The sequence below is a fragment of the Poecile atricapillus genome, chromosome 25 (genome assembly GCF_030490865.1).
Source record: "Poecile atricapillus isolate bPoeAtr1 chromosome 25, bPoeAtr1.hap1, whole genome shotgun sequence".
NCBI classification, from domain to species: Eukaryota; Metazoa; Chordata; class Aves; order Passeriformes; family Paridae; genus Poecile; species Poecile atricapillus.
This window is the reverse complement of record NC_081273.1, coordinates 7,113,744-7,136,785: the sequence shown is the minus strand read 5'-3', so window position 1 is coordinate 7,136,785 and position 23,042 is coordinate 7,113,744. Positions and strand designations below refer to the sequence as shown.

At 45.3% G+C, this 23,042-nt stretch overlaps 3 protein-coding genes across 5 annotated transcripts; 1 reads left to right on the top strand and 2 right to left on the bottom strand.

Moving 5' to 3' along the window:
• Positions 1 to 403: 403 nt before the first annotated feature.
• LOC131588209 (histone H2AX) lies at positions 404 to 2,176 on the top strand. The gene is given in 2 exon segments (XM_058856854.1): positions 404 to 418; positions 1,345 to 2,176. Coding segments are annotated over 2 exon segments (708 nt in total). The 3' UTR covers positions 2,038 to 2,176.
• Positions 2,177 to 2,595: 419 nt separating this feature from the next.
• On the bottom strand, positions 2,596 to 12,464 carry HMBS (hydroxymethylbilane synthase). 2 transcript variants are annotated; one of them, XM_058857135.1, is made up of 13 exons: positions 12,244 to 12,304; positions 10,620 to 10,692; positions 9,894 to 10,009; positions 9,742 to 9,797; positions 8,543 to 8,620; positions 8,144 to 8,221; positions 6,579 to 6,654; positions 5,753 to 5,866; positions 5,204 to 5,242; positions 4,234 to 4,353; positions 3,946 to 3,999; positions 3,294 to 3,380; positions 2,596 to 3,068 (listed from the first exon to the last, which is right to left on the bottom strand). In XM_058857135.1, exons 3-13 carry the CDS (start codon positions 9,936 to 9,938, stop codon positions 2,895 to 2,897), a joined length of 921 nt encoding a protein of 306 aa, XP_058713118.1. In that variant the 5' UTR covers positions 9,939 to 10,009; positions 10,620 to 10,692; positions 12,244 to 12,304; the 3' UTR covers positions 2,596 to 2,894. The 2 variants fall into 2 exon arrangements, with proteins under 2 accessions (XP_058713118.1, XP_058713117.1); XM_058857134.1 differs by having other exon boundaries at positions 2,606 to 3,068; positions 9,894 to 9,943; positions 12,244 to 12,464.
• A 125-nt stretch (positions 12,465 to 12,589) lies between these two features.
• Positions 12,590 to 22,652, bottom strand: VPS11 (VPS11 core subunit of CORVET and HOPS complexes). 2 transcript variants are annotated; one of them, XM_058857268.1, is made up of 16 exons: positions 22,446 to 22,652; positions 21,978 to 22,117; positions 21,651 to 21,786; positions 20,461 to 20,636; positions 20,113 to 20,360; positions 19,489 to 19,690; positions 19,066 to 19,217; positions 17,908 to 18,094; positions 17,361 to 17,504; positions 16,763 to 16,951; positions 15,735 to 15,896; positions 15,124 to 15,263; positions 14,611 to 14,813; positions 13,875 to 14,046; positions 13,538 to 13,760; positions 12,590 to 12,863 (listed from the first exon to the last, which is right to left on the bottom strand). In XM_058857268.1, exons 1-16 carry the CDS (start codon positions 22,606 to 22,608, stop codon positions 12,699 to 12,701), a joined length of 2,802 nt encoding a protein of 933 aa, XP_058713251.1. In that variant the 5' UTR covers positions 22,609 to 22,652; the 3' UTR covers positions 12,590 to 12,698. The 2 variants fall into 2 exon arrangements, with proteins under 2 accessions (XP_058713251.1, XP_058713252.1); XM_058857269.1 differs by having other exon boundaries at positions 20,461 to 20,624.
• Between the last annotated feature and the right edge of the window lie 390 nt (positions 22,653 to 23,042).

Here is a 23,042-nt window from a genome sequence, read left to right as displayed (position 1 = left end):
TGAAAGTGAAATAATGCAACAGCAGAAACAGGGATGCGGAGGTGGGTGAACTAGAAATTGCCAGGTCCAGTACCCTAACAGATGCAAGGGTAGTGCCCCTCTGCACACCTAAGTCCAGCTAGTAGAAAGGCTTGGAACGTATTACCAGAAGCCTGTGTCCAGCGGCACCGATCCACACAGAAAACACACAGCACTCAATGAATGGTATGAGTGGCCGAATCCTCTTCCTCCTCTCCAGCTGATCAGTTTGTAAGTCTACTAGTACAGTATATCCATAAACACATACAGTATGAAGCCATTCAGTACCTGGCCTTAAACAGTCTGTCCAGTAAATAGCTGCTGTATTTTCAGGCACCGGGGCATATGAACAGAGAAATTAATCTCTGCTAGCTGATCTAGCAATATGGCCTTCCAAGAGGTATCTCTCAGGCAGCCACCCCATTTTCCCCAGTAAGCTGGCTTAGCCCTCCCTCCAGTAAGCATCCTGCTGACTCTGACCTCTCCCATATCTGGTCCTAGGCTCCAAATTCCATTACCCTACTTGCTCTCTAGTCTGGCTCATTCGCTAGGGAATCACACACACTTGCATGCCACCTAGCCCTGGCCCCTCCCTGCATGTGCTGAAGTCTTCCCATTTGCTGGAACCACTAGCTGTGTCCCAGTGCCAGTTGCTGGCACTTAGACCTCCAGAGGGACATAGTGTAGACGGTCAGCTCGCTCTGGGGCAAAAAACCCACGTTGGGTTAAGTAAGCCAGCAGAGACTGTATTCTCACAGATCAGCAACATTTTAAAACGTTACCACTTTCCCAGGTTTTTTTTTTTTTTTCTTCAATGTTCCCATGTTTTTCCGTCTATGCCACTTTGATTGCTCCCTCTCCTTTGGTGCTTCTCTTATTATACCCATATTATAAGCCCATAGTATGTATCACACATTCCCACAATTCCCTAAAAAGCATCTCATGGTAGGTTTTTTCACATCACTAACTGCTCTTCCCCCCATGTGCCACCCTAAGGCAAATGCCCCTACAGACAGGGATACCTGTAAGTCTGTAGGTATACTAGGAACCGCTCTACTCCACTCTAGACGGAAGCTAGGCCCCGACAACGGGCCGGGCCCAGGGGCTGACTCCACCCCTCAGAAAGCGCGGCGCGCGCCCGGACAGCCGGCGGGAGGTGCTGCGCGAGGCCGGTAACTCCCTCCCAGCGGGCGGGCCGGCATCGCGTACTCGCGGCTTCGCTCGCTGATTGGCCGGACCCCGTGGCCAACGCATTCAGAGCGAGCGCGTCGGTATCACACAAGCGACCAGTCAGCAAAAAGCTTCTTCCGGCAGACGCACCAATAGCGAGGGGCGGTGGTGCCGTCCAATGAGCTGGACGCTACTTGGCGGGAAGTTATAAAAAATTCCAGGCGCGGCACCTCATGTCCCAGCGCTTCAGCAGCAGAAGGGCACGCTACAGTCGGCAGGGGGAAGAGCAGCAGTAAGGCCGGCGCTAAGGCCAAATCTCACTCGTCCCGGGCTGGGCTCCAGCTCCCGGCAGGGCGCGTTTACCGGCTGCTGAGGCGCGGGCACTACTCGGAGCGGGTGGGGACCACTTCGCTGGTACATCTGGCGGCCGTGCTCGAGTAGCTGACCGCTGAGATCCTGGAGCTCGCAGGCAACGCGGCACGCGTAAACCAGGAGCTGCGAATCAATCCCCGTCACATACAGCTAGCGGTGCGCAATGAAGAGGAGCTCAACAAGCTGCTGGGCAGCGTTACCACCGCGAAGGGCGGCGTACTGCCCACCGCGCTCTGCTGCACAGGAAGGCCAGGAAGACGGGCAACAGAGAGCAGTCACAGGAATACAAGGCTGGGCGTCCGGCCCGCCCTCCAAACACGACAAAAAGGCCCTTTTCGGACTCCACTGCCCATCGGGAGAGCTGCGATCCGCGGAGGAGGCAGGAGGAGGGAAGAGAACGAAAGGAGCCGTGGCTGGCCTTGGCTGCGGGGGGCTGGACAGGAACCGGCCCGGGGCCAGCCAAACACCCAGTGCTAGAGCTGCTCCGTAAAGGCCCGTTAATTTAACTTTTACTTGCCTGTGGTACATTCAGTGGACGTTGCCTAGGAAATAAAACTGTTTTATTTGCAAAACAGGACGGTGTCGTTTCAGCGTTTCTACAAGCCCTGCTGAGAGGATGCTGACTTAGTAGCAAGTGCAGGAAGCCAGAGTAACTGAAATTTCGGCTTCTGCTTCAGCTCCCCCTTCACTGGCTAGTCTAGCTAACTGGCTCTCATGACCTTTGTGGACAAACACACAAGGGAAACCAAAATGGCTGTCCATTCCCTTGTTTAATATTAGGCAATTGGCAAATCTTCATCTACCTGATAACGGCAAACTTAATTTACCTTCACTAAGACCAAGGGTGAATGTAGCCTCTCTGCTACTTTACTATAAGGAACATACTAGCAGAAACCTAATGGGAGCCTTCAGTGATTCAGTGACTGAAAAGCCCCAAATAATGACTACATTAAGCACTCAGCACAGTATAGCATTTTAGTACCAGCACAGTTGAGTCTCCCGTTATAACCTAAAAAGTGCTTTGCTCCTAAATGGAATTGAACACTTAAAAGCTTTTATTTTATTTTTAATTTTTTTCTCTTAGCTTCCTAGCTACAAAAATTGTTGACACTACTTCAAAGAAACACTTAAGAATTTAGAGAAATTTGGAGAGGGATGAAAACTCCGAAAAGCAGAAACTACTCAAGTTAGTTAACTTCATATTTCACTTTTTTGCACCCAAACGTCAGGTAAGACTGGTTTGAATGTTAAAATAAATCCCTCCAGAGGATCATGACGTAGCTGCAAAGACTTGTAGCTAGAACTGCAGCATTCCTGCTGGCTGCACCCCAGGTTCAGTGGGCATCGTTGAGCTGCCTTGCCACGCTTAGGATATGCTTTGCTCCCTTGCTCAGAAGTAAACTAGCTAGTTCAACACCTAGGTTCTCTGCAGCTTCCTGAGCCTGACCAGGAACATTCTTGGCCGTGATCCCAACATGCTGCACATCATCATTCGGTCCATCTTCATTCTGCAAATATAAACACCTCAAAGTAAGGCAGCAGGAAAACAGTGGGCAAAGAATTAAGACATCCATGAAACAGAGTCTGAGAAGTGTCAAGAACAGAGGTTTCTTGTAAGCTGTAACAGAGCTGTTACAGCTTACAAGAAACTAGACCAAATATCTCTTTCTAAAGGCCTAGTTTTTGTCATTTAGCTTCAGGCTTGAATTTGGAAGCCACCATGGTTCACGTACCTGATGGGGATAACTAACACCGGTCTGCATGGTCTCCTTCAGGCTATCAGATCCATCCAAGCTGTAGACTGCTCCTGTCAAATACAGCTTGGAAAAATATATAGAATGGATTAATACCACATTAACAAATAAACAAGCAGCCAACTACCCCTTCTTTAAAAAAACCCACCCAATATACAAAGCTAAGTCTGGAGGGGAAGGCTTTTGTCATGCAGTGGGATCAGCATGAATAGCAGTACAATGAAAGTATAGGAAAAGTAGTCCCTGTTAGGGAAGATGTGACTTCTCAAGAAAAAAGCTCAAGCTTTTTCTAGATTCCCACCTTAATCACACTCCATTGTCTAAAAATAGGTTTGGTAGGGTCAGAAGCAATACTTTCAGATCTCAGGACAACATGAAATAAGCAGGGGTGGAGCGGGGAATCTGGTATATATTATAATGGAATTTTCTGAAAGACAGCTTCAGTAGCCAGACCCATTCTTGTACTCCTGCTTTGGACACAAACACAGAAGGGTCAAGTCAGGAGACTATCTGCCCTAACTGGCTATAAAGATAGCTGCAGAAATTAGCTTCAGGAAATGATATGGAAACATGCACACACTTGGAATAGGTTTTCAGAAATAATCCATGAAAAATACATAGTACTCCTCACCTGGCCATCCTTCAGCAGGGTGTTGACAGCAACAGGGACACTACATCCACCCTCCTAAAACACAAAGCAGCTGACACTGAGACTCCTAGCCAACACATTCAAAGCAGAGGCCTCTGAAAAGTTTAGGCTGCACATAAGCCTGCCCATCACTCTTCTGGCCCTTTTCAATTCAGAAGTACTGTCCTTTGCAGTTTTAGAGAAGTGTAACAGATTTCCCATACCATGGCATTAAGTCAACTAGCAGATCAGTATTTACTGCTGCAGGCAGAGCAAGGGTGCCAGACCTACCAAATGCTTCATGAAGGCTCTCTCAGCAATGCAGCACAACACAGTGTCTGCGTCATGCAGGGCAGATACCATATTCAGTATCTCTTGGTCTTTGGCACGAACTTCCACTGCTAAAGCACCCTAGAAGAAGAAACACAACAGAATAGAATAATTCTTCAACTTTATGCATCTGCATGTGTACTCCCCATTGATCATGAAACAGAACTCAGAGGCTCAGACCCTCTTCACTAAGGGAGCAATGCTCACAGAAATGCAGGGTCATCCTACAGCAGCTGCTATAAACAGAAGATCAGGACTTATTCAGCCAAGTGTTAAAGATCATGCTTAAATCATTAAATCACCTTAAACCATTCTAGAACTCTGCATGGTACTTGACAAATGCATGATCAAAATCACTTTTTCAGACTGAATGCGCAGATCCATCACTTGCAATCACTAACGGATCACCAGCTCTAGTTTAGCAAGTTTGATACTAGCACAGCAATCCTGCATAAGTTCAGCATACAGCCAGCCCACCTAAAAACAGGAGCATTAAGAATGTGCTCCAAGACGGTGTTTCAGATCCACCCTTCAGGAGTCAGGACACCATGCACAAAAGAGTCACAGAACAAAGACAATGTAGTGGCTTTGCACAGTTATCCTGGTGCAGCGTAATACCGACCCTGCCAGAATGTGCCTCATATCTTCCGTGTTGCCCCACTGTAGCTATGCATGGATTACCATTCTCATTTACTGTTTTTCTATTACTGATAGGAATCAGCCCCTAACACACGGGGTAGGAGAGCAGACTCACATTCTCCTAACAAGCTGTGCCTAAAACAGTGTAACAGCCAACAAAAGAGATTGAAGTACTTTCCTGGTAACCAAGACATGAGAAGTCTTCAGCTCAGTTAACTACTCAGATATATCATATGGCTGCTGGCTTTCAGTGCCCTTTAAGCATGGCTTAAGGAACATAGTTGTGACGTACCTGTCCAACAGCATACAGACAATCTTCAGGGCCTAGGAGCTGGAAGAAAGTGAAATCAACAGTTAACTCAAGTTGCAATGTTCACAATACAGGAAACAAGAACCATATTCCTGTCTACTACCAACTGATTTCATGTTAATCCAAAGAAATATCACCTGTCCCTTCCCATGCCTCAGTATTTCCACCACAAAAGTGAGACAATGCACTTTCCATCAACTGGAGCACAACACTTTGTGAATTAGCTAATCACTAAAATCTCAGCCTTACACAGTGCTGCATTGCTAGACCAGAGTGCTGTGAAGTGCTAGGAGGCAATCAGATTAAAAACTGTTACTGAACCATGGAAAGCTGAGCAAGAAAAATTTCTGTATGAAGAAAAAAAGCAAGCAACCAAAAAAACCCAACCACTCCTTCCTGAAAATCAAAGCTAACATTGCAACAGAGTCAGGAGATTGCATACTTTTCTTGGACAGGACAACCACAAGGTCTGAAAGGCAAACAGTTGATAGTTCCGCTGAGAATGGTATTTTCTGCTTTGCTTCACCTCACCTGGCCAATGCGATTTTCCCAGCCCATTCTCTTCAGCCCAGCAGCAGCTAGGATGATGGCACTGAAGTCTTCTTTCTCATCTAGCTTCTTTAAACGGGTATTTAAGTTTCCTCTCTGTAGAAGTGATTAAGCGAGCACAGAAACAGCAGGCAAAGAGTCCTACAACCACTTGAGTCTTTACAGACTGTACATAATCCAACAGTCTGCAAATGAGAACGTCAGTACCATCCCAAAAGAAGTGTTAGATGTGAACAATTGTTTCTTAGAATAGAATTTTGCCAAGTATTATGGAATATTAGTTCAAGCGCTGAGTCTACTAAGATATGCAGGCCACTGAAGTACACTATTAGCACCCAACTCCTTCTGTACTGCAGAAAGAACTCTGCTCCTAGGACTTAAGTAAAAACGCCTTTTCTCAGTAAGTCATCCACCCACATCTAGCTGGACTAGTGGTCCAAACTGCATCCACGCTTACTGGAAACCCAGCAACATTTGGTCACATGCCCATGAAAAACACATGGGAGGCACCATGTCACACAGTTTCTCAAATACTGCAAAACATACAATTCACCTGTATGCTGAATCCCCAGCAAGATCAAGGCTGGCTGCTTCTTCACAGCCTCATGAGAAAGCAGAGACAGAATGGCTACAGTGCTACCTCCCCCTCAGAACAGGGTACCAGAGAACAGCCTTTGAGAAAGCAGTTTGTTCTTCTAAGTCAGGTGGCACAAGTCGAGGTGGCAGCCTCGAATCCAGATTTTACACCAAGTTGTACTTCCCTGTTTGCAGCTTTACCCAGCTTCCACAGCTTGCCATAAAAGGATACAATATCCCTGAATTCTAAATGAGGGAACTTCTTCTTGAGCTGAGCTGCTCTCCGAAGTGAACTGGTTCCAATCACACTGCAGGAAAAAACGTAATAATTGAAATCCAGAACACTCCTAACAATTACCTCCAGCCAGATATATGACAGAAGGCTCAAGGAAACAAATGGTAACCTTTTCTTTTTTTTGTTGTTGTTGTTGTCATTGAGATGAAGATCAAAAAACTTGTCAATGATTTGTATCTCCTTAGAAGAAACAGAACCACTCTGTGAAGTTTAGCATGAAGCGTGTCTGAAGCAACTCCCAAGAAGCCAATTTACAGGATATGCTTCTGACGAGCAGTCCCTAGCCACTGTCAAGGACTGATGAAACCTCATTGAAAGACGACATTTTTCACAGAAAAAAAGTCTCTGCTGCTCCAAAATAAACCAGACAAACACACAACTAAGTGATGAAGCTACTAAAATAGAGGAACTTCATCAAAGACAGAAATGCAGTAAGCAGAGGACCTTTGAGTATAGAACTGGAAACCACAGAAAACTACAAGTCTGGGCATTTCCTTTCTTGAGATACATGCTGTTCACTTCTTTTCATAGAATCATTTAATACGCTGACTTGGAAGGGACCCATCGGGATCACTGATTTCCAACTCCCAGCCCAGTGCAGGACACCCCAAGAATCCCACCATGTGCCTGAGAGCATTGTCCAAATATTCCTTGAGCTCTGTCGGGTTTGGTGCTGTGACCTTTTCCCTCAAGAGCCCGTTCCAGTGCTGAACCACTCTCTGGGTGATGAACCTTTTCCTGATATCCAACCTAAACCTCCCCTGATTCAGCTTCATGCAATTTCCTTTGAGTCCTGTCACTGGTCATGAGACTGAAGAAATTAGCATGTGCCCTTCTGCTTCCTCCTTTTGGTAACCTGAAACCTAAACCAGATGCAATTTTCCTGCTATCCAAATGTACAGAAGCACAAGTCTTTGTGTCACGGCAAGTTTATTTCCTTCACTTTAACATATAAAAAAATATCTTTCTAATAGCTACCTTAATCTGAGCAATTTCACTCTTTCTCAGACAAAAGATTCCAATAACCTCTACGGAAAGATGGGTCATTAAAAATGGAGAAACCAGAAGAAAGCGATGTCAAAAAAACAAGGAAGAAATCAGAACTGGCTGAGTGAGAACAGAAGAATAGTTAAGGTCCATGAAAACCAAAATCCTGCATCAGACACCCTGTCTGCATTGTATGCATTCCCCAGCAGTAGGCAGAATATCAAGGAGCAGGAATTCACTTGAGCGATCATGGCAAGAAAGGTTCTAACTTGAGAAAGTATTGCCACTCAAAGGTGGCTTGAGAGATGAACCTCACTCAGCATGCAGCACTCCTGTGAGTCAGTGTTACTCCTTCCAGCAAGTGGGTCCAGGTTAAGGTCTGTGGAATGCTCACAAAAGGCAGTGTAAAACCACTACAGGATAAAGCAGTGAGCTGACTGACCTGCCAATGGAAAATACCAATCAACTGACCCCTTCTGTTTTCACACGTGTCTTCCCCTTCTTCTCCTACTCACCTCTTTTCAGGAAGGAGGCTCAGTGTTTTTCCACAGTTTTTGGGATGAAAGACAACAGCATCAAGTGGGTTCTCCCTTCTGCAAAATAATGCAAGTGCAGAATGCCCGACACGTCATTTAAGGCAAGGCTGCTAAGCTCAACAGTTCTGCTATCATTTCCCGCAAGAACTGCCTCTGGCTCCAAAATACTCCATCATCACTGTACAAGCAAGACTTTTCAGTACATGTGCTAGCTATGGAACACTAGGGCAGCCCTAGTGTTCCACTAGAGCTTCCAACCATTTTGGAGATTGACCACAGGAAACTTTTGAACACCGAAAAGGACCTATGCTGGCTCTTTTACTAACACACTACAAAGTGCAATACCCCCAGAGAATCGAGCCTCATGTCTACACTTACTTGCAGACAGCGCCAATCGTAAAGCCAGGAGGAAGAGAAGTTGGCAGGTCCTTCAGGGAGTGAACCACAAGGTCAACTCTAAAAATTAGAGGATAGTAATATCAGAGAAAAGATGGTGGAGCTCATGTGGCAGTCTACCAGAGGCCTGCAGGTCTCCTACAGAAAAGTTTGAAGCCACTCTGGGAATTAATTTGGAGAAGGGAGAAGAATTTCAGGCTTCCATAGCCAGGATTACTATACAGTTTTTGTGTCACTCCTAAAAAAGCTACTTCACGTTTGTCTCTTTTCCACTTACCCAGCAACAAAAGACACTTAACAATCAATCAGATTGAATGAGGGGAAGATGCTGGAGATACTCACACAGAGAGACTCACTGCACCAAAATGCATCAGTATGTGGGTTGGTATTGTGCTTCAAACTATAAGTAATAGCGAGCCAAACTACAGGCTACCTGCTTTGTGAAACAGGAAATTGTATACTAATTACATAATTGTAAACTCTTCAGTCTCTGTATTTTTTCACCAACTTGACTGAAAATGCAGTATGATGTAACTATGTGGCAGAGATGCAGAATATCTTTGCTTCAAAACACACATTAACTAAGGCACCACTGAAACCCTCCTCAGAACATTGAAAAGAAAGAGACAAATCCCCCAGCACCTCAAACCCACAAAACCAGCTCTAATCTCTCTCTGTTCAGGCACCTGAAGCAAGGTTTTTGTAGAGAGAAGTTGCACAGAGGACAGCACAATTTGCCCATTGCGTCTGCACATTTAGCTTGCATAACTTAATAAATGTTGACGGGGAGCAAACATAAACAGGTTGTGTTTATGTTAACATAAATCTGTTTCACAATACATTACCACCAACAAGCAAAGTATTTTTAAAAAAATATATTCATAAACAGGAATCATACGAGATCACATCCTCCATCCTCCCAGAGTATTACAGCATGTAATACACAAATAACAGAATAAAACCTAACTGGGGCAGACCAAGTGATAGAACAACTCCAAAATACATGGCCTAAGCCCAGGGTAGAGAGGAAAAATGGGGTAAAAAAAGACAGTGACTTCTTTTTAAAGGACATCTTTTTTTTTAGCCCAAGACTGAAGAAAAGTAGATCACCTATGCAGCAAGCCAAATATGTCCAAAGAGCATCACATGCCAAGGAGAAAGACAAAACAGTAAGCTCTTACTCATTTCTTTCAAGTGCACTTTCCAACTCTTTGGTGAAGAGGCTCTTCTCTCCAATCTACACATAAATGGAACAACATGAATTACAAAAGAAGCATCAGCCAATATAACAAATACAATTAGCTCTTGAATAAAGGAAGAACAGACCCTTTACCTTGGAAAGTGCTGTATCCAAGATCCTGTCCCCAGTTGTTGACATGGCCACTGCTCAGAGACAGTATAGGTAAAATGTGAGGCTTGACAAAAGCACTGGGCTTAGGCTGAAAGTACCTATGCAAAATGCCATGAGCAGTCACACACTACGGTCTGAACGCTGACTCAAGCTCAATACAAGAGCAGCTCACTTCTAGAAATACACTGCACTCAAGACAAATGAAATTGAGACTTCTTTCACTGCCCTTAAAAATAAAAGCAAGGGGAAAGAGGGCAGGTTTGGGGAAGAGCTGACCCAATGGAAACTGCTGCAATCTCTCTCTGGAGTGCCAGATAACATGTATAAAGCAGTTTCCTTCAGTGCAAGGCTAAGCTCCCATTATTCCTTTTGAAAGCCTTGAGCCCCAGACCAGAAAATGCCCCTAATGCTCAGAGGGGTGCAGCCAGAACAATACCAGATTTGCAAATGAAGCAACACAACACCATATCCATCACATACTCAGCACTTAAACCATCAAGAGCTTATGAAATCCATCTATCTCCCCTAGAAGAAACCAGCAGCAGCAGTTACTCAGCCACACAACTGAATTGAATTCAGGCAGAACTTTCAGATAAACTTAGACAGACCTCCTCCTCCTGACTCTACACACACATCTTGCACACAAAGATAACCCACTGGCTCCTGCTGCCATCTACCCCAGGGCAGCATCCAAAAAAAAAAACTTACCAATCTCAAAGTGGAGGTCAGGGTATAGCTCACGGAGCATCATAACTACGCTATCAGTCTGAATCCGGGCCAGCTACAAGGAAGCAGAAAACAAAGTCCTAAAGAAAGAGCACGTTGTCCATACAGTAACTAAGGAGGCCCTGCCATTCTTCCACAACCAGGCATGCATGACCAGTACATTCTAAAATGTACTAAATCAAAAGCATTAGAAATAGGTTGCCTCAAGTGAAATCACTCATAGGTATGAACTCCTTGAACTGTGTGAACTTCTGTCATGACCAGAGCACTTCACTGAAGAGCTTCTTTTATTGACTGAAGTGCCACGTGTCCCCACATCCAGCATTGATGTGATTCAACCACTGATGAAACACTGCAATAAATTTATCGAGTTAGGGAGAGTGACTACAACAGACCAACAGATCATGGTTCTAATGCTTTCACTTCCTAGTTTCACAAATGTGGAACAAAACTGCTGAATGATGGCAGCTCATCAGCAAGTGGGAAGAAAAGTAAGCTAAACCATTATTCTGTGGCTCAGTGTTGAAAGAACAAGTCATATGGCACACTGGGCTAGTTAAAGTTAAAGTTTTAAGTTAGGGTTAAAGCCTCCTGCCTTCTCTAAGAGTATGAATTTTACTAATACTGAAAGCTTTTCTGGAGAAACCAGTAGGATTGGACTGAGCTGACAGAAAAATCCAGAGTTAGTGTCAAATACAAGTTACTTATCCTCTATAAGAACAAAGATCTAGTTAGGGGTTCTACAAACACATACATAAGTAACAGCTTACATCACTGCATACAGCAAGAAACAAATCTCAAAGCAGTAAACTGCAAGAAAAACATTCTGTTGCGTAAGAAAACCAGAAGCAAGTAAAAGACAATCACTAGCATATCATCTTTCTGCACATGCAAGGGGCAGCAGATTCAAGATGACTACAGATGAGTTTCAGCTTTTCTCACACCGAAGGGCTCAGGACCCTTTGGTAATTTATGTCATTCTCAGGACTGCAGTTCTGTACAAATACAATGAATGTATGTGCCTCGTTTTGTAAAGCGCTCCAAAAGCCTCAGGTTATTACATGAGGTAGCATATACGCACACGGTTATCTCCCATGTCCTGGTGTCTACATAAAATGCCTTTGTGACAGCACGGAATTCTACCTAGAACGTGCTACGAAAAGGAACGAGATTATCTGAGTGCAAAGGCCTGAGGGTGGCTTATCTCCCTTTGCGAGGCTGCTCCTCCCTACTGTAGTCCGCTGGCAAGAGATACCTCCTCTGTCTCTGGATATGTCCCTTCCCCGGCCTTTGAGCGGGCTGCAACCAACGGTCACTGGAGGGCTTTCCCTGCAGGAGCTGCACAGACTTTGCAAGTTGCACAGTCCTAGCCAGACCCGGGAGAGACCCGCACCGTCGCCCCCGGCCCCTGCACCGCCGCAGCGCTAACACAGCCCTGGCTTTCCAAACTTCTTTCCCGAGTTCCACGGAAGGAGTCGAAACACGCGAACTCAGGAAGCTCAGGCCGTTCCTCAGCCCCGAGAAGCACGCAGACCGTGCGCTGCCCGGGACGAACCGGGTGCCCGAGCGGGAGCACCCCCCGTACCCCAGCCCTGCCGCTGCCTACCTGGCTCCGGCGGGTGCCCACGCGGATCGCTCTGCCATCCACGCCGTTCTCTCCCTGCGGCAGCAAAGAGTCGGCGCCCGCCCCGTCTGGGCCCCCGCCAGACTCCGCTCGCCCCTGGCCCACGGCGGCCACCCCCGGCTCTGCCATGACCACCGGCCCTCGGAGCCCCGCACCACGTGACCGGCGGCCTCCCCCCGCCGCCCTGACCACGTGACCGGCGGCGCGCCCACACCAGCCGCAGCGCCGGGAAAGCCCTGCCCTCAGAGGCTCCGCCCCCCCAGAGCCCCGCCCCCCCAGAGGCCCCGACCGGCCGGGCCGGTCAATGAGGGCCGGGATGCGGCACTGCCCAGCCAGTCTGGTTTATTGAGGGCCAAGGGATGGAGCCAAATACAGGTGCCCGAGACACAGCAGGGGACCCCGTACAACACGAGAGGGCGTGTGGACAGGGCCTGGGGTCAGGTACTGCGCTTGGTGTGGATAAGCAGCTCCCGCTGCAGGCCAGCCTCGATCGTCGTAGCTGTCTTTCCCGAGGGTAAGTCCGTGATCAGGGTGAGCTTATTGAAGACACCGCGACCAAAGTAGTCAGCAACGACTGAGAAGCCATCGTTTGAACACTTGAGCTGCCAGACACAAAGTGGCAGCATCAGCAAAAGTGTCCAGAGCTTCTTGCCTCCAGTGCCCTTCCTTTCTCCCCCTGCACTTAAAAGCCTCTGGCTAAGGGGACAGGGCAGCCCATGTCAGTCCCTGGCTCTTAGCTCATTCCATGCAAGGGCTGGGTGTAGCAGAAGAACCTGCTAGATTTTCTGACACTGGCCATTCCAGCTCCTGTTTCAGCCCCAATTTCACCTGCTCTACTTTTCCTGTGTGTTAAGCTTTTCCAGCTAATGTCCCATTCTCACACTCACCACTTACTTCATCCTTGGGGAACACAAGGTAGATGCAACATTTTGGTGCTATCCCCATCCCATTTCACACTATTCTTCTCCCCGTCTCCCTAATTAGTTCTATGCAACCTGTTGACCAGTTGTCACACTGACCAATAGGTCTTGAGATCCATCTGGGGGTCAGGTGAGAAGGGATTCTCTCTTTCACCTTCATAGAGCCAACAATGACTCTTCATGTCCTTTACACAACGTAGTCACCCTAGGGTCTAATGCCTCATTATCCAGTTAACATGACCTTGTTTACAAAATACTTGTTCAAGCCTTACCTGTGTCTCCCTCCATTTACAGGTCTGTAAATTAATCTAAACTCTATATATTTCAACTTGGTAAGACAGGCAATGTTACCCTACCTGATGCTGAAACTGGTCATGCAGATCTCTCTTCTGCTCCTGGGCTCGGATCATGTCCATTACTTTGCGATTTTCTGGCATGCAAGTAGGACATTCCGAATCACTCTCAGAGTAGCTTTCAAAGCAGTGCTGGTGAAAGGAATGACCACACAGGAAGTGGACTGAAGGGAGCTCCAATGCACTGGTGCAAATGCTACACTTGGTCTTCTGGAAAATCTTGGGACTGAGTGACAAGATGGAGAAGTATGAGAAAGACAAACTACACTTCACCTTACTAAAAGAAAACAGCAGTTCTATCCTTGTATAGGACTAGACAAGATAGCACACAGTCCTGCACCTTGCTTTTAGCTCTTCGATTTCCAGACGGATCCTCGTAGTTTCTTCTCGGTATTTCTGAATTCTCAGCTCATCTTGCTCTATCTGGCGGCTTTGCTTCTGCAGTTTGTTGACAAGATAATCCTTAATCACAGAGAGGGTGGCTGTGGAGTTATGAGCCAGCGTCTGCACAACTGAGAGCAACTGAGATGTTAGTTTAAACACAAGCACAAAAACTGCAGATATGCTTGTACTGCCAGGGCAGACTGCTTTCCTGGGACAGGCCACTTGCAGGCAAAGACAGTTGGCATTCTCATTGAATTGGAAGAGCTCGCTTAAAGATTCTCTTCCAGTTTGACCTCTTCCAGAAATGGGTGACTGGGAGCATGTCTGGATAACTCGGACCAAAAGGGACAAAGGAAGGATCCAGTAGTGGATTGGATTCTAGTTCTCCACCATGGCATAACAGGAGTTTCAGCATGCCCTGCACTGCCACACACTGACGGAAGAGAAATCCTGTACGAGACATCTCACTGATACTGCAGATCTTTTTCCCTAACTAGGGAGCTGTGATTGACATAGTTCCTGCCTATAGAGCAAATTATTACTTAAAATGGTAGGCTCTAATTTCATTGATTCTTCTCATGTCAGATCTATAGAAAGCACTACAAACTAGTCTGGATTGGAGACTTTTGTGGTTTGTTTTTGCTTGGACTGGGGTTTTATTGTGGGGGAGGCTGAGTGTCACATGTCATTACCAAGTAGTGGAGGCATAAGATTCTTGTTCTCAATGTGTTTCAGCACTGCAGCAATATACTCTTTGCAGTTCTCCTCCTTCCGTGCAAAGTAGCCGAGAGCCTGCTCCCAGAGACAAGCCTCTTGGTCACCATACAACTCGCACACCTCAATCACCTTCTTGTACTGCTCATTCTGCATGTGGTAGTGCATGATCTGTTGGAAACTATGGGAGAAAGACTCATCAGCTGCAACAATCCATCTCGCCCTTTGAGTTGTTACAGGGACCTCAGGTTTTCACCTAGCCATGCAATCTGCAGACTCACACAGAACTCAAAAACAAGTATTTTTTTCCCTCTATATAACTGCCTTGCTTCAACAGTGAGGTATTTCTGCAGAGCAATCATCTACAGTTACCATCTTGAGACACTGAAGAGATCACTACCATTAATGGTACAGACATTTATGGCTCAGAAATGGCTTCAGTGGAGGCAAGAGGGGAAGGACAGGACTCTAAAAACAAGAGTAACACTCACAGTTTGCCCTGCTCATAGAGGTAGAGAACACCATCCTTGAAACTGTGCATCTGACATAAGACCAAGGCCTTATCAAAGACTGTTTTGAACCTTCCACTCTTCAGGAGGGTGAGGGCTTCATTGTGCAACTTCTCCTTTAGCTACAAAGGGGGAGAGGTCAAGATGAGGAACACAGGCACACCCACATCCACACGATTTTGCACTAGGATCTGACAATTAGGAGGTCTTTCACAAAGGTCAGTTTTGGTACTTGTTCTTTAACCCTTTTAAGCAAACAGGACATGATTTTCTTTCCCAAACAGCCAAAATCCTCACAGATCTAGGCAAGAAAGTAAAGATACTTTTGTGTACAAGGCATCTGCTCACAGAGTGTCTGTATTGTCTGGAATGTGTCCTTAAATGAGATACAAACAAAACAAGCTCAGCCATCCTGAAGGGAATATTTTCCCAGCTACTAGGCTGGTCTCCCCTTTAGGTGCTATTTGTCCAGCACAGCATATGTATTGTCTCATGTTGTCAATGCCCAGATGGAAAGGGCATTGCAGGAATGCAAATATGATTCACAGATACCAAATCTCTCCCTCAGAACACAATGCTGGAGGAGCTCAAACCTGCTCATCTTGTTCATGTGCCCAGTTCTGCAATCGAAGTTCCAGTAAAGTGTCATAGACACCCTGTGGAGAGTCAGCCTGCACCTCAGTCATGTGCTCCAGAAAAGCTTTCAGTTCTCGGGAGTTGTTTGCAAAGACTGGGATGAACTCCTCTGAATTAGCCTGTAAAATAGTCAGAAAAAGACATGCACCCACAGCAGTCTAAGCCATTCCAGTGCTTCCTTCCTGCCACAAGGAATGTTCATTTCCAGAGTCTCAGGCAGGACAGATACAGCAGAATACAAGATGCCAATGACATCAAGGATCAATCCTGAGCAATAGCTTTAAGAGCTCCCCTGCCTCTAGGGCTACCAGAACGGGGTTTCTCATAGAATCATTGAATAGTTTGGGTGGTAAGGGAATTTTAACAGTCATCTAGTCCAACACCCTGCAAAGAGCTGGGATGTCTTCCATTCCATCAGGTTGCTCAGCTCCTCATCCAACCTGACTTAAATGTTTCCAGGGATGGGGCCATCTACCACTTCTCTGGGCAACCTGGTTCAGTGTTTCACCACCTTCATTATAAGTTCTTTCCTTCTATCTAGTCTAAATCTGCCCTCTTTTACTTTAAAACTATTACCTCTTGCAGCATTACAACAGGCCCTGTAAAAAAGTTTGTCCTCATCTATCTTACAAAACTCTTTTTTAGTACTGAAAAGCTGCAATAAGGTCTCCCTGAAGCCTTCCCTTATCCAGACTAGGCAACCCTAGCTCACTCAGCCTTTCTTCAGAGCAGGTGTGTTCCATCCCTCTGATCATTTTTATAGCCCTCCTCTGGAGGAGGAAGACCCTCCAAAAGGTCCGTGTCTTTCCTGCACTAAGTGTTCCACAGCTAGACACAGTATTCCAGGTGGGGTTTCTTCTGAGCAGAGTTTAGGATTGATTCTCATAATACCTAAAACATCAGGCTGGCAACACAAGGCATGCAGAAGCACTTGCTGCAAAGTTATTAATGGAGAGCAACAACTCTCAGTCTGCACAAACCATACCTTTTTTCCTTCCAGCATCCCAGGGCCTTCATTGCCTCCTGAGGGATGGTAATCAGTGCAAAGGATCTTCAGCAATTCAGTGGTCTCACTAGGGACATGGTGCATCAGGATTTTACCATATCGCTTCATGTTACTCTCTGCCTGTTCAAAGGGCAGTTTCCCAATGTAGTGCAAAGCCTCTTGGTAGTTCTGTGAAGACAGACAACAGAACAATCAGAGGACATTGGCCTCTGCCCTCCACTTCGAGGTTAGGACAGAAAGCATTGAAGATACGCTGTGAGTATGCCACAAATACCATTTGCTCTGAATTATCAACCTAATTCACTATTCCTGCTCATTTTCCTCCTCAGGGAGAAAGACTGTATATAGCCTGGGGGAAACGTTTAGAATAATCCCCAACTAACCACCCTCCCTCCTCTTAAAGGGCACTGTAAAAAGCCAAAAGCAGAAAGGCAACACACCAGCAGCAACAAGTATTATTGCTGCTGCTCTCATCAGCATGCTATCCTCAGCAAAGAGGTCAGTGAAATTATATTCTCACTAAAGAGGAGGCTGAAGAATTGGTGGATATATATAACGTGCAGTTACATCTCCTCACCTTGATGTCCTCTAATTGGATTTTGAGGTACCATTCATGATGCTCATGCTTCTCTGCCAGGTACACTGCATGGGAGTAGTAACCAGCTTGGCGAAGCACCTTGATAGCTGTTTCCACATCAAAGTGGACCTCACTCTCACTTGTCTCCAAGAACAAAAGCAGAGAGATAGTCCCTAAGAAAAATTCTAACAGTCCAGAAGCAGCAATCATTTATGTAAGAGGAGGAAAACATGAGGGACAATTTGGTACCTCTTATGCAAGGGAAAATTCACCCATGAAGAAAGGAAGGAGTCTAACCACTTCTCATTTGCTCACCAGCTGCACTGGCAGAAGCAAGCACACTCCAGACCCAGATGGCAAACCAACCAAACTGACAATGTAAGCAAGAGCTTGGAAATAAAGGAGTAAAGACCAGGGTACTGAGTGGTAAATTCATTCTTCTCTCTCTTAATAGTCGTACAGGAGGGAATTTACAATGTCACCACTACCCCTTTTTAATTATTATGATGACATAAAAATGTAGCAGGATTTCACTTCCTCCCAATACCTTAATGAACTCTTCCAGTTTGGAGCTGTCTTTGAGTTTGGTATAGCAATTCAGCAGAAGTGTAGTGTGGTCTGCATTGGCCAGGGACTGCAGATGGAGCATCTGTAGATAAGCAGTGAGGTTGTGGATACGCTGAGCATCCAGGAATTTCCGAATAACGTAAGATGGTTCTAGCTTCCCTATAGTTCTGTGAGGGGAAGAGTCATGTTACAAGATACTGTATACTCATGAAGTCAAATAAATGGAGAAATTAACAACAGAACACAGAGAAGCCTTAACTTCAGCAGGCACTAACCCTCTTGGGACTGCTCAGCTACGCATCAGAAGTAACAACTAGTTACGGTGTAAGACCACCCATCTGCACACACACTGATACAAAGGCCTTGATCAGGATGACCATGACAGCATAGAAAGAGTTAATCTTCCTTTAAAGGTGGCAGTGAGAAGACAGACTAGGCTCTGAGCACAACAAACTGGGAAGCCAAAACCAGAGAGTATCAAAAGCTACATTTTGCTTCATTTCAAGTCACATAACTCAAAGGCAGCTTTAAATGCTTATGCTCTAGACATGCAGCAGTTTAGCCACAGTTACTGTGACAGTTAAAGCAAGTCAAGGTAAAAAGATATGCTGACTCTCACTAGATGTCAGGGACTCCAGAGCATCAGCTCCACAATGTAACACTTTGTGGCATTTTAAAAATTGAACATGAAGTTTTCAGTAAGCCCCTCTGAGTTCTAGTTTTAAAAAACCCAAGATGTTTTCAAACTGACATTGAACTGTTTGAGTATTTTCTAAGAAGATTGCCATACATGGTCAGATTCCATCACCTATCTTGCACAGAGTGATCCCTTCTTTATAATGATGTCACCAGGCCCCACTACATCCCAATAGGCCTACATTATTCATGTTAAAATATGATCAAAGAGAAGAACTTCATCCTAAGATGCACAGAGTGATTTTCAAGCAACTTGTTTAAAGACTTTTAGTCTCACTGATATCTTTCTCTGTACAGGTAGAATTTTCACCTCAACTTTTGTGGTTGTTTGTTTTTTTTTGGTTTGGTTTGGGTTTTTTTCCCCCCTGGGCTGAGAGAAATAAAGGCCTATGTTGCTCCCACGTATTCTACAACATCACAGCTCCATAGGACTCCCACCTACCGGATATACTGCTGGATGGCTCCATCGTGGTTTCCTTTGTTATAGAGATGATCTCCATACTGCCGGAAAATCTCTGACAAGCCATCGCTGTCCAAGTGGTGGCTCTTGGCCAGGTTAATGGCCATTTCAAATAAGTTCTTTCTGAACAGCATCTGTTAAATACATGGTAAGAGCAGTATGAGAGAAATACCACCCCACAAAACAAGTTCAAACACAACCAGAAAACAAGTTTTCTTCTTCTTAGTGCACACATGCGCTTGGGCCATTACATACCAACTGTCTTACAACACTGGTTATACTGAAAAGCTACTCGGTCACTAGTTATTAATTCACTTACCTGAATGGTTCAATTTTTTGGTCTGCAGAGCCAGTACAATATTACAGACATAAGGCAGAGACTAATAAGAAAACAAATTTACATGCCTCAAGTTTGGTTTGTGTATCCTTCTCCTGTAGTACGTGGATTTTCCCATCTCTGGTCAGTACATAGAGAGAACCCCACTCTGCCAAGACATCCACTATATCATCAAAGATGGAGCTATATGCAATGAATTTGTTGCACAAGTCATAGATATTCAGGACTTGTTTGTCTGAATTCTGTGCCTCATTCCCAGCAAATTCTGACCTGGAGAGCAGAAGAAAGTTTTAGAAAACAAGAAGAACATAACTTGAAATCTTGATACCTGTTCGAACTAGGGATGTATAGAAAGCAAGACAAACAGAGTTCATTAAGGCAATTAAACTAAGCGGATCCAGAGGGGAACCACCATGTATTTATACACAAATTCCATCATCCTGGTACACTGAGAAATTCATAGGCCTGGGAAAAAAATCCCACTCACTCAGCACACTTAATTGTGCTGTTCTCACAATGGAAGTTAATCAAAATATGGCTCTGGATGAACCTCAACAATGTCTGACAGAGTCACATTGTACCCCCAAAAGCAAAGCTTCACGGGGAAAGCAAGAGAAAGAAAGAAAAAGAGAAAGAGAAAAAGCATGAAGCTGCATCAGCAAAAAGAACTCATCTGTTTCAAGGAGCCCTACTTTGGGGAAGTCTTTCGGTCCTTGGAGACAATGATGAGGTACCCGCGATACCAGTGAACAATCAGCTTTTGTCCTTCGAAGGCAAAGCAGGGGCCACGTTCATCTGGTTGATAAAGGTACACACATTCATTTCCTGCCACAATGAACTGGAGATCCTGTGAGGGGTCACTGAGAGATGAGCAGCGTAATCCACAACCGTGAGTGTCCAGCTCCAGGTGAGGATAGTCTTTCACTGAAAGCATATAAGACTACAGAGGAAACTCGAGGGTTTGGGAATCGCTCTGAACTAGACTCTGAAATCAAATAAATTTCCAAGTCAGAGTCACTTTTTTTCAACTACCTTCTCACCTGGATGTTCTCGGTGGTCACCACAAATAGATGTGTTGTTTTGCCAGACTGTCGAAAAGCAAGGCCAGTAACTGGATAACTGCCTTCGTGTAGGATCTGGGTCTTACTATGCCGATCTCGAGTGATGTCTCCTTTAGTAAGTACAACACTCCCATCTGCAAAACCTGGTGGACAGACTAAACTATTATACAACACACCTGAAATTTTATCCAGCTAAGTTAGGGAAGCTCCAGTCAGCAACAACACCATGCTCACCAGCACGGTATAAAGCAATGAGGTTGCCACAGGTTCTAATGTCAAGTCTATCTCTGCCAAATCACCCCCCAACTGCTCCTGTTACAGTTCAGAGCTGTCACACAACTGCACATAGGATAGCACTCTTCAGCAAGGGTTAACTTGCTTTCCAGACACAAACTTCGCATGCAGATTAATTCTGTTTTACTAGATTTTGTTTTACAAATGGTCTTCCCATACTGCACCTCTAACTATAATTTCACGTCCTTTGCTTATTCAAAACACACTACACACTGTAAAAAAAGACCAGAGGGAAATTTTTTTACGGAAGAGTAACACACGCAGTTTTCATAGCTTGCCAACAGTCCCAGTCTTGTAAGTTGTTCCAGGGTTGAAGGCCACCATACATACAGGGAAAGCTTTTTGATTTCAGTGTAGGGACCGAGTCAGCTGAGAGCACATGTAACCTCACAGCATTACTGCTCTTACTCTGTCAGAAGAGTTAAGCAAGAAATATTACCAAGAAATGGTTAAATCCAAAAAGGGAGATTTGCTTTTTTTCTTTGAAAAAAGGTTCGTATAACATGCTTGAAAAAATACCTCTCTAACATTAGGTATCACAAAACTCATGTTTTTCCTGTACCAATAGAAACTAAACTTAGTACTAAGTTCAGTAAATACATAGCCTTACCAACTGGCAGGGAAAAGAAGACCTCAACTAAAAATACGTGCTTCCAAGTATCAAAGTTATTAGTGCAAATTATACAGTCAGGTTAAATTTATGCGTTTATCTCTTCAGTCCTTGGATAGCATGAGATACACAATATCTCTGTGAGAATAATGTAACAACTGAGTAAAAAGAAAGATCACCAGGACATTCTATGCTGATTTTTGCATTATCTATTCATGTTCCTTACCTCTCAGTAAGGACTGCAATATTGTTCAGCTTTACTTACCGATAGCCATGAAATTAAGATTCTCGTGGACAGTTAGGCAGGATACAACGGTGGGCTTGTTACCCGGTATCGCTGGAAAAATTCGTGTGCAAAGAGGATTACCACCATCTCGTTTCTCCAGGTTCCAGACTTTCACCTACAAACAACAATCTGGCATAAGCAAAACATGAGTTGTTAGAAGGCCAAGACCTGGCATCAAAATGTTATAGTACCCAAAATGAACAAGCTACTTAAGGTAAGAAAGGGCAACTAAGATCATCACAATAGTCTTTAAGAATAAAGCTCCATATTACAAATGCATTTTCCTCTCTTTATTATTCAACTTACCAAAGGATTAATACCCTCTTCATCCTCACCAATAGAAACCAGGATACTGTGCTGCTTCAGCTGGTACAGATGCGTCACCCTTAGCTTGTAAGCTTGGAAACTGCTGAGTTGAAGGGAGCGAGGCAAAAACCAAATCTGACCTTCCATATTTAGATCACAGTTAAGGCACATAAAGGGGAAAAAAAAAAAATCCCCACACCTCCAATCATACAAGGATCTGCACGCCTTTTGCTGATTCCTGGTAGAGCTACAGCAACCACTTCTGCGGAGCAACCCCTGAACGCCAACACATCCAGCGTCGGTTTGGTTTGGGTTTTTTCTTAAAACAAAGCACAGCCGAGAGCGGAAAGCTGCCGCACTCCCAAGGCCGGAGTACCCTCCGGTGCGCGCTAGATATCGCCCAGGACTCGCCTACCACGCAGCCTCGGCTCGGCCGAGCCCCGCGCAGGCCACAGCGCCCGGCCCCACACAGGATATCTCCGAACACGAGGCTTCCCCGGCCCGAGTCGCAGACTGCGATGCCCGGGGGCAGCGCGAAGGGCTTCGCACTGGTCCCATCCGGCCCCGGCGGCTCCCTCACCGTCTCTCTGTCAAAGAAGACGAACCGGCGCCACTGCAGGTAGGCAGCCATGTTGAGGCTAGCCCCGCGCGCCCGCCCCTCACGTGACCGGAGTCTCCGCCCCTCAGGTAACGCGGCGGGGCGTGCCGGGCGGGGTAGCTGCAACGCCAAGAAATTTTACTTCAGAAGATTGAATTTTGAACGTCCATATTGAAAAAATATCCCAAATCCTGCTAGGAATTTAAAACTCAGAACAACCTTAAATGACTCATTTTACAGTAACGAATATATAATCTTTTTAATCTGCCTCTCTCCAACAAGGCCTTAATAGTATATATAAAAAGGCTTGGTATTTAAATGTGGCTAAGGATTAATGAATTTGCTGTAAGCTCAGCAGGATATGACTAATTATTTATGTGTTATTAGTGACAGATTGAGCTTTTTCGCTTAACAAAGAAGAGTAATAGTAAATACATTAAAAATAAAGCCATACCTTTGGATACATG

What these genes read in the sequence shown, in the direction of transcription:
- HMBS (XM_058857134.1), bottom strand. Translation starts at nt 12,390, where the DNA reads ATGGCAGAGCCGGGGGTGGCCGCCGTGGGCCAGGGGCGAGCGGAGTCT. An exon ending in ACGATTGGCGCTGTCTGCAA is followed by an intron (nt 8,222 to 8,542) that starts GTAAGTGTAGAC and finishes ATTATTTTGCAG; the next exon opens with AAGGGAGAACCCACTTGATG. An exon ending in GGGAAAATCGCATTGGCCAG is followed by an intron (nt 5,243 to 5,752) that starts GTGAGGTGAAGC and finishes ACTTTCTTCCAG; the next exon opens with CTCCTAGGCCCTGAAGATTG.
- VPS11 (XM_058857268.1), bottom strand. Translation starts at nt 22,608, where the DNA reads ATGGCTGCCTACCTGCAGTGGCGCCGGTTCGTCTTCTTTGACAGAGAG. An exon ending in GACCGAAAGACTTCCCCAAA is followed by an intron (nt 19,691 to 20,112) that starts GTAGGGCTCCTT and finishes TCTGCTCTCCAG; the next exon opens with GTCAGAATTTGCTGGGAATG. An exon ending in CTCTATGAGCAGGGCAAACT is followed by an intron (nt 14,814 to 15,123) that starts GTGAGTGTTACT and finishes TTTCTCCCATAG; the next exon opens with TTTCCAACAGATCATGCACT.